Raw genomic sequence first — 11,000 nt, forward strand, 5'->3', positions numbered from 1 at the left:
AAAGTAAACAAATTACATACATACAAACAAACACTCTCCTTTATATATATATATATATATATATATATATATATATATATATATATATATATATATATATATTTATACTTATATATATATAACATATATATATATATAACATAAATATATAACATATATATGTAACATATATATATAACACATATATATAACGTATTTATATACATATATATATATATATATATATACACATATATATATATATATATATATATATATATATATATATATATATATATATATATATATATATATATATATATATACATCTGTATAGTGTATATACCTGTATATGCATGCAAAATAATTCAGATAATGTAGACCATTCTTTAAATTGACATTAACTGCCGCTGTACCGATTGGCAGCTTGTATCCACTTAAAACCTTGACCAGTAGATTACCAATAATAATATGAGGGTAACGGTAAAAGTTGACTCTTCCCAAAAAATCTTCCAACTATACCTTCTCTTTAGAGGGATTGAGTGTTTCAAATAATATCCCTTTGCAGTCGCATACCTCACAAAAACAGTTTGACAACAAATTTGAACCAGACGCGTTGGATTCAATCACAAGTATCATTCGATCCAACTCCCAGATAACTGAATCAAGACTTCCTTCCGAAGATTTCGTGTGATTAAAGAAGATTAGATTGGAATCGTCAACATTTTTTCCACTAATGTTGACAACCTGGATCGACTTTGATTAATTTATTGCCTATTAAATATGAATTTCCATATGCCAAGCACATCCCTGAAAAGTATTGCACGACGTTTTTACTCTGAAGATAATATTTATCTCACCCCTTGGTAAGAAATAGTGTTTGAAATAAATATTTTTCTTCAGATATAATCCGCATAACAAATAAGTCGATTTTTTCAACAACAACAGCAATTCTTGTTCAATAACGAGGAAATTCGGATTTCTGTACCATATCTGGACACTACAAGTGACAGAAATCGTTATTTTGACTTTCAGTTGCTTTACGTCGGTCGTAATAAATGTAGTTACGTCCGAAATGATTATAGGTTTTTTTATGTACTGTGAAATTCACTCCGTTGAAGGGTCCAAGGCTCAGATAATTTTTTTTTACAACACTAAATCAAACAGAAAACACAAGACACTACGGTAGCCATTGGAACGTTTTCTGGGAAATATCAAAACAGATCCATGATCTACGGATGAGAACATTTTCATTGTGTCATGTTAGTGGTGCTACATATCATATGGGATGAAATAAGAGACAAGCTCTATGAATTTCGGTTGTAAAATAGACGATTTATAGTGATTTTTTTGGTTTAATACCAATCGAAATACATAGTCCATTTACGTAGTCATATTAATGATGGTGTTTTGGGTGTGTATCAAATGTGCCTTTGTGGGTTCAACTCCTCAAAGAAGGACGACATTCCTGTGACAACGAACCTGAAGAACCCTCGGCCAACAGACCTAACGGTTTTTCTCGCGGGCCAAAGGGAGGCAATTCTACAGAAACGCTCTCAGCCGACATGGTATCATGGAGTCGATGTTTTGTGAAGAACGTGTCCATCTATGTGGAATAGGGATTTGATATTGGAATGTAACAAAAGTTTCAACTAGCTGATTAAAGTAGTTGATTAGGATATCTTTGATCTTGAACGCATCTCGTATTTGATGTGGAAATTGAGAATATTCCAAATAAATAAAAAAAAATCAATAAAAATCTTTGACCGGCAAAACAAAAGTTTATGACTAAAAATCTGCAAATATTCATGGTTCCATTGCAAGGGAATTTTTTCGTTGGCGTTTCAAAGACCTATCATTGAAATCGAAGATAGTTTCCGAGAGAGATAGAAACAAATCTTAAAGAAGCTAATGAGTTTGGTCGTTTGCAAAAGCTATACTCATGCAAAGTTGAGTTTCTAAGAAAAATAATAATTACAAGCCAATACTTGATATTAATCAATTTCAGTTACCTAATGGTGAGCTTCGTGGTGCATAATTAATAAGATTCGCAGTGAAAATTTTAATTCATTAACTTCTCACTTTGGTCTGACTTCCACCGACCACAGTAATCAACCCGAAGGCCGGTTTTGTAGGAGATGGTAGAGCTACCCAATACTAAGCCCAACGGCGTACGAAATTCACGCATACAGGTCAGCAGTGTTTGGGGGGACAGATCTTTCCCCTCTACCATCCATGGTTTTCCAGAAAGACATGATACATGAAAAATCGCAAAGCTTAGGTGAAGCTGAGGGCATCCAGAGGCTTCTCCGGGAAACGAAGCTGGACCCTTCAGTTAGTAGTAGAGTGCTCTAGTTGCTAGACTACCGTGCTCATCAGGTAACTTTAGTAAAAATGAAGAATATTCCAATTTAAAGTCACAAGTAAGCCGAACATACGTCGGTCGTCTGGCAATGGTAGAAAAATCTTCAAGTATGAAGGAAGATTTTATTTATTGATAATAGAAGCAATGTTGAATGTAGAGGTATGCATATCATCAAATAGATAAACAAAATATTCGGTTTCTCCAGTGATAATATCATTGTTATTTGAACAAAAGCAAACTAGAGTCGGGCAATTATTTACCGAATGGAATCAATGGTAGTCAAAGAATCACATCCTCATATTTCGGTAACGATTGACATAATGCATTATCATTTTCAAGACCTGCGGGAAGGTGATGATGTATATGATCATGGAATCCAGCGACTAGCACACACTCCTCACTATCCAGAGCGGTGGAAAACTATCCCAGTCCAAGTGACTACCAACCACTAGATGACAACCAAACCCAAGTTTAAGCCTTTTTCCAATTCTCCTCAACCCGATTATTTGTAATAGTGATACCACTCGTAGAAAAGGTGATTTTCAGCCGGTGGCAAGACAATTAATTTGCGGTAATCTACCGTACATCAACCTCAATAGTTCCTCACAATTGGTATCATATGTTTTGGTCATTGTAAGTGATGACATTCCACATTTATTTCTCGAAAACAAATTGGCTGAGGTATAACTCTCACTGGAAAAGATGCAGGAAATACTTCTTTAAATTCTTTTTACCAGACAAAACACCGCACCAAAAACTTCATTCCACTGATCTTCAATTTTGCATATTTCCTTGCTCCCTTCTTTCCATAACAAAACCCTATCCTATCCTGCCCCTTCCTCGTTTTCCTGACAGTCTCCCCTCTGTCACAGTCTTCAACATCCCATTGCATATCTAAATATTCTACAGCCATCTTTCCTGCCTCCTTTGAATTTCTACAAGCACTTCCCCTCTCCTCCCTCACGATACCTAGTACCTCCTCGTTTGCTTTCCTTTTGGTCCATGTTACCTTCTCTACCCTTCTACACACTCACATTTCAAAAGGCTCCAATCTACGCCGATCACCTAGCTACAGCGCCCACATTTCCCCAACGCTAAAAACCACGCTCAAAGTCAATGACTTCACTAATTATTTTCTGTAACTCCTTATCCGATGTCTACATCTACTTAATACCCCGCAAGCCGCCGCAAGGGCTTGTGGGGGGGGGGGGGGGGTGTTAGGACACCTACCGTAATTTAGAAAACACAAAAAAAACCGCATGCAAAAATCACAAATTCATACATCCACAAAAAACATGCCATACATTCATGGAAGAAAATTTGCACCCCACTCGCATGCAAACACTCTAACTACCAACTAACATACACATGCACCTGAAAGTATACCTAACATCTTTGCAATTTTTACTTTTGTTCCGACTCGTAAATTCAACGTTTTCAATTATTCTAAAGGGACTTTGGTGTCTTACTATTATGATTTCTGATTGCTCGGGAAAGAATGAATTTTTGTATCTATCTGTACTGGAATCTATCTCCCTCAGTTTATCTTTGTGGTCTGATCTACCTGAGTAGTGTGGGGCCATTATAATTCCTTCAGTGTCATACTTAAACTCGTTTGTTCTGAACCTTTCTAAAGGTCTAAGCCTCGCTTGTTCTCTCCGCACTTCAAGTGGTTCCCAGCCTAAATCCCCTAAGAGACCTGTCACACTTGTTTTCTTGTCATAACAGTTTTCAACGAATCTAGGGGATTTTCTGTGGACTTTATTATAGTCTTTTTGCCAAATTTTCTCCCAAGGATCCCAAATACTTGCAGCACATTCCAAATGAGGTCTAACTAGAGAAATATAACACCTCTCTTTAAACTTTTCATTACATTTCCCCACCACCCGTTTTATGAAGCCAAGTTTCTTTCAAGCCGATCCGCATTTTGTCCTGATATGTGCTCCCCATGAAAGGTGTGGTGTTAGAACAACCCCCAAATATTTAACTTGATTGGCCGTAGTCAATACTGAACCCTCTATTTCGTAATTTATATCCTGTTCATCGCTTCCCTTGTTCCAAAATTTCAAACTGTGCATTTATCTATATTAAGTGTTAATCCCCATTTATTGCACCATTCCGAGATATTGTCTAAGCCTCTAGAGAGTAGCTCGCGATCTAGTTGGCTCCTTATTTCCCTGAACACCACCGTGTCATCAGCGAATAACCTTAGATTGCTACTAACGTGTGCGCTGAAGTCATTAAAGTATATTAAGAACAGAAGAGGCCCTATTACACTTCCCTGAGGACGCCCGAAGTTACATCTCTATCCGTTGAGCACAACCCATCTATGACTACTATTTGTTTGAGATTTTACAAGAAGTCTCTAATCCAATTATTTATTTTCTCATTGATCCCATAGTATTTAAATTTACCTAACAGTTTATTGGGTGGGACTTTGTCGAAGGCTTTTTTGAAATCCAGGAATACTGCATCGACTTGTGTGTTGTTTTCTCCCGATCTAAGTATATCGTGATTGAAGAGACCAAGTTGTGTTTCGCAAGATCTGCTTTTCCTAAATCCGTGCTGGTTGTGGATTACTATTTTCCTACTATCAAGAAATCTCATGATGTTAGTGCCAATAATGTGTTCCAATATTTTCAAAGAGATCGATGTTAAGGAAATGGGTCGGTAGTTGGTTGGTTTATCCCTATCGCTGCTTTTATAAATGGGAGTTACATGGGCTAGCTTCCAGTCGCGAGGCACTGAGAATATTGATTTTAGAAAAACAATGTGTAAAAACGGGGCAATGTCTTCAGCTAATTCCTTTAATATTTCAGCAGGTATTTCTTCCGGACCAGGTGCCTTGTGTGCTTTGATACTACGGAGCAGATGTACTATTCCCTGCTTGGTCAGTGTAAGATCGCTCATGTGTTCCCCGGGTGGGTGTGGAGGATCATTTGGTGCGTTTGCGTTTTTATTGTAGACGCTCTGGAAAAAATGGTTTAAAATATTTGCCTTTCTCACGCTATCTGTAATGATTTCTCCATTTTCCGTCTTCAAAGAATGAACAGTTGGACGTTTACCCTGTATTTCCCTAACATAGGACCAGAATGACTTTGGATTTTCCTCAAGATATTCGCTTAGCATTTTAGATTTAAAAGAGTGTAGTGCTGTGGGAATAATACTTTTCGTCTTACTACGACATTCTTTTAGTTGCTGTTTGGATGTATTCATATAAAGTATATCGTCACTTTTTAAACTCTTTTTGAAATTTGACTGTAGCTTTCTTTGCCTTCTTAATGCCGATCTGACTTCCCCGTTGTACCATCTAGTTTCCTTACTGTCGCATTTGAGTTTGGACGGGGTGTACGTCTTCATTCCTTCGCGTAAAATATTTAAGAAATAATTCCAAGTGTTCAATGTATTTGTTGTCAGTGTTTTTGTCTTGTATTCTGGTATTTTTATCTTTAAATATTCTCTTAGTCCGTTAAAATTTGCCTTGCTGTATAGGTATATTTTACGCTTGCCTTTTTTTATTTTGATGAACTTAGTTTTTAAATCTACAAGAATAGCCTTATGGTCACTGTTTCCGTATATTATTTCAAATGTTAGTAATTATTTCGGGCGTAGAAGTCGCAAAGATATCTAGTATGCTTTGGCCCCGTGTTGGTGATTTAACGATTTGTTCTAAGGAGTGTTTTGTGAATATATGAAGGAGTTCTTGGCATGAATCTGTTTTTGGCAGATTTTCATGTGCGGTAAGTGGCCCAGTCAATTCATGGGAGATTTGCATCACAAGCGATTATTATAATACTGCTGCTATATTTGCTTCTGAGAGTGGACATCTGGCCGTCGAGCTTGTTTAGAACATCTGTGTTAGAATCAGGGGGGTCTATGTGTTGTTTTAACCCAAGTGTTTGTTTGTTTTATTTTTTTTTGGAATTTCAGAGGCATAACCTGATCTGAACTGACAAAAACCAACTGTGATGCCTCGGCAGTATAATGGACCCCGGAGCGATTAAGGGGTACCCGACACGATGAGGGGACAGGCCTCTGATCAACGAAGTCCACTACGATTTCCCGGCAAAATCCCAACAATCTCTGATTTAAACCCTCGATTCAGCTCCAAACGAGCCTTCCGCGGTCTTTATGCAGCATAATACTGCATATACTTAATTGAATTGGGACTTTTAACTCTGCCTTTACTCGTTTCACCTCCGAGTGCATCTCCTAAAAAGGAGTGCAGGATCTCTCAAGATCCACGTTCCGAGGCGTCGTTTGTCCCGACATGAGCCACAATGCGTAGCTTGGAGCAGCCTGTATTACTGACAGCCGCCTTCACTGCCTGCATCACCTGGGGTATCCTGCCGCCTGGTATACACCAGGACGACAAGAATCCAACACCTGCCTCCTGTTGGATTCAACGTTACAGCGGATTTATTATACACTGGACATCGGAACTGCAAATCATATATTTTCACACCATAATCTTGCTATATTAAAGCTTGTTTTTGCCGGAGTGCGATGGCCTCCAAACACCAACTGGTCTCTTAATTTAAAGGAACATTGTTCCCATCAGGGATTCCAGATTTCCACATTACATTACTTAGGGCACATTGGATTTCTGAAATTAAAAAAAAATCATGCTCTTTTCCCTATTTTTTTAAATTTGAGAAATTCCACACTTTTTCCTGTCATGGTTATGGCTGCTGAGTGCACTTGGATCATTTGGAGTCGTACTACTCACAGTGGCAGAAGAGTATTTTCGGCTTATCCCCAGAGAGGGAAGAGAAAGAAGGCAGGAGTGTTCCCAGGGTGCCTCGGATGAAAGGAACCATTCCAAAAGCGTTGGATGCAGCAAGGGCACCAAGGCAGTGCAGGAGGGATGGATGAGGGATGTTCCCTGGCTCCAACTTCCCCATCATGGCATCCATGACCTACCGAACAATAGGCAATGGCACAAATAATTTTTATGTAAAGTAATTCTACCAATTTTCTATATTTTTCTGCCGTCATACACCCGTCGGTCTCAGTTGATTTGAATATTTTGTTCCAATACTTGGAGGAACAATTCATTCTGAAATATATATATATTCTATATTACATTGCATGATGGGCTTCTGAAAGTAAATTTAACTTGAGCAAATAAATAAACGATGACAATGATTGTTTTCAAACCCTTCAAAAAAACAGATATAAATGGAAATAGGGAAAGAAAATTTCATAGACGGATTATGAAATGGAAAACTATTGATCAATACGGCCGAGAAAGCCAACAACACAATCTAAGATGGCAAGACATACGTAGTGTGCACAATAAATGCACGAACTGGTGCAATCTGGCGGCCATGGCGCAGACTATAGCACCAGCCGTATAGCCCTGCCCACTAGCGGCGCCAGTTACCTGAGACCCAATGAGCCGTGTCTGTGCTTGGCGGATCGACAAGCTGTGCGTATGGTGCATGTTATGTTAGTTTTTCTTGTCCTTGTTTTTACTGTTTGTCGAAAAGGGAAATTGACGAAATCACAGAGCCACGAATTAAGGTCAAGTTGTTTGGTGAAGTGTGGTAAAAATTATCAAGAAATTACTGAGATGTTAACAGCTGTTTATGGTGATAATACTCAGAAAAAACATCCGTTTCCAAGTGAATTAAGCGTTTTAAAGATGGCCAATACGACGCCACAGACGATGCAAGGCCAGGACGACCTTCAACCACCTGTGTTGATGACAACATTGATCGTGTGCGGTCCCTTGTCCATACTGATCATCAAAGAAACCATCCGAATGATAGTTGATGAAATTAATTTACGAAAATCAACAGGGCACACTATTTTAACCAAACATGCCAGATGGATCCTTTATAATGACAATGCATCTGCACATTCAGCATTGATTGTTCACCAGTTTCTGGCAAAAAGTTCAATCACCATTCTTATTTGCCAGATCTTGCCACCTGCGACTTTTTCATATTCCCAAAATGCAAAAATGTGATGAGACAACATCTCCGGGAAGATGTGGACATAATTAAGCAAGAAACAACGAGAAAACTAAAAATCCTAACTGCCAAGGACTTCCAAGGGTGCTTCATTATTATTATTATTATTAGGTAATCTACCGGTTAAGGTAGGTTTTGGATGGACATAATTACTAATTAAATAATTTGTGACCCCTAGCAAAACACAACATCCTACTCTACATCAGGTCCCTCTTCAGCTCTGAGTACTTCCTTCCTCCCTTCATCCCGTCCAACATCCCTATCCTGTTCCTTCCCTTTCCTCATTTGCCTAAAGTTCTCCCCTCAATTACAGTCTTCAACATCCTGCTGCCGGTCAATACCCCATTCAGCCACTTTTCCCTGCCTCCATACGATTGCTGCCGGTCAATACCCCCTTCAGCCACTTTTCCTGCCTCCATACGATTGCTCCCAACAAACCCCTCTCTTCGCCCACCATACCAAGTACTTCTTCCTTTGTTTTCTTCTCGGTCCATTTCACCTTCTCCATTCTTCTCCACACCCTCATTTCAAAAGCCTCCAGTCTACGTCTATCCTCCTGCTTCAATAACCACGTTTCCGCGCCGTACATAGCCAGCCTCCATATCAACGTTTTTACGAGTCTTTTCTTAAGGTCCTTACTCAATGTCCCCGTCATCAACTCCCTCCTCCTTGTGGAAGCCTCTTTGCGAAGCGCAATTCTTCTCCTTACGTCCCTACTACTTTCACCCTGTTGGTCCAAAACACTTTCGAGATACGTAAACTGTTCTACCTGCTCTAGTTTTTGCCCTCCTATTCTAATGTGAAGCTTAGCCTTTTTCTTTCTAGAAAATCGCATAACCTTTGTTTTATTAATATTGATTCTCATCCCATACCTGTCGCACTGAATTTCCAATTCACTCAGCAATGCTTGCAGCCCCTTGGCTGACTGACAAACTAAAGCTAGGTCATCAGCAAACCTAACTGATTTTACGAATTCCCCGCCCACTTTCATTCCTACCTTGAGTTCTTCCCATGCCTCTTTGATCATTTCCTCTGCGTACAGGTTGAACAGCAACGGTGATAAGGGGCAACCCTGCCTTACACCACTTCCTAACACTGCCCATCCTGACTCCCCGTTTCCCACCCGCACCTGAGCAGTCTGAGACATGTACAGGTTGCGGATTAGCCTCCTTTCCCTCCAATCTATTCCTATTTTCTGCAATATACTCATTAGTTTTTCCCAATTTACTCTATCAAACGCTTTTTCGAAATCTACGAAACTGGCAAATACCTCCTGGTTGAATTCTATATTCCTCTCAATTAATAATCTCATTACTGCAATTGCATCACGCGTACCTCTCCCCTTCCTAAACCCAAACTGATCATCCCCTACGTAAACATTTGCCCTACTCTCTATCCTTTTGTTTATGGTCCTGAGAACAACTTTAGCTGCGTGGGATATCAAACTTATTGTCCTATAGTCCTCACATGATGTAGCCTTTGCCTTTTTCAGAATAGGAACTAAAACTGATCTCACTAAGTCTTCTGGCCAGATTCCTTCCTCATAAATACTATGGATCAGCCCATATAGCCTCTTCCTCCCACATTCCCCTAAACATTTCAATAGTCCTGCAGGAATGTTATCCATCCCACGGCCTTATTTAGTTTCAACTCCCTTAATCCCCTTTCTATTTCATTGTCTAGTATGCCTGGACCTAAGCTGTCTTCCTCTACGTCACATTCTTTTTCAATGCTTAACTTTGTTAGTCTAAGCTCATTACTATACAGTTCTTCTATATATTCCTTCCATCTCCCTTGGATCTTTCCTGCGTCAACTATTACCTTACCCGCCTTATCTCTAACTGCTATCGTTGATCTCCCTTTCTTACTTCCTGATAAAGAAGGGTGCTGTACAGGTGCTGTACAGCGTCCCTTCCTCTGCAGACTTTCCATATCCTCGCACTGTCTTCCACCATGCTTCTTTTGCTTTATTTGTTGCCCGCCTCAATTTATTGTTCAATTCTTTGTACTTCATTTTGCCTAATTCTGTATTTACATTCTTCCATTTTCTCTACTCATCCATTTTTGCAATCATCACATCCATGATCCAGGTTTCCCAGTCCTTTTAGCGTTAACAGTTCCAATAGTGTCTTTTGCGGCATTTGATAACCCTTACTTGAAACTTTCCCATTTTTCTTCGATTGTACTTAGATCTTTACCATCCTCCAAGATTTCCTCTACCGCCTCTTTGTATTCTTTCCTTTTCAAACCATTTAATGCTTTTACATTCCATTTTCTAACTCGCCGCCCCTGCCTTATCTTTTTGAAACGGACGCTTCATTTCATAACAACTAAATTGTGGTCAGAGTCCGCATCCGCTCCCGGGAAGCTGTGCGAATTTATGATACAGTTCTAAACCTGTGTCTAACCAGGATATAATCTAGCTAATACCTTTCTGAGTCACCTGCCATTTTCCATGAATACCTGTGTCTTTTGTGGTGTCTAAACCAAGTGTTGGTGATAAATAACCCGTCTCCTGCAGAATTCAACTGCTTTCTCCCCGCGGTCATTCCTCGTGCCTTAACCGTAGTCCCCAACCTGATCACCATCTCTTCCTTCCCCTACCATCGCATTCCAATCCCCCCTAACTATCAAATGTTTCCCTGCAGGAACACACGCGATCATGTCCTCTAACTGAT

The 11,000-nt window shown here is 39.4% G+C and overlaps 1 protein-coding gene across 2 annotated transcripts in view; it reads right to left on the minus strand.

The window, feature by feature from the left end:
- Window positions 1-11,000, minus strand: part of LOC139689950 (maestro heat-like repeat-containing protein family member 1) — a 122,877-nt gene that overhangs the window by 106,354 nt on the left and 5,523 nt on the right. For both annotated transcript variants that reach the window (XM_071587098.1, XM_071587097.1), the window contains exon 4: window positions 7,074-7,263. In XM_071587098.1, coding sequence (XP_071443199.1) covers window positions 7,074-7,263 — 190 coding nt within the window. The remainder of the gene's footprint in view (window positions 1-7,073; window positions 7,264-11,000) is intronic.

Source organism: Hetaerina americana, unplaced genomic scaffold (genome assembly GCF_022747635.1).
Source record: "Hetaerina americana unplaced genomic scaffold, ioHetAmer1.1.p SCAF_294, whole genome shotgun sequence".
NCBI lineage: Eukaryota > Metazoa > Arthropoda > Insecta > Odonata > Calopterygidae > Hetaerina > Hetaerina americana.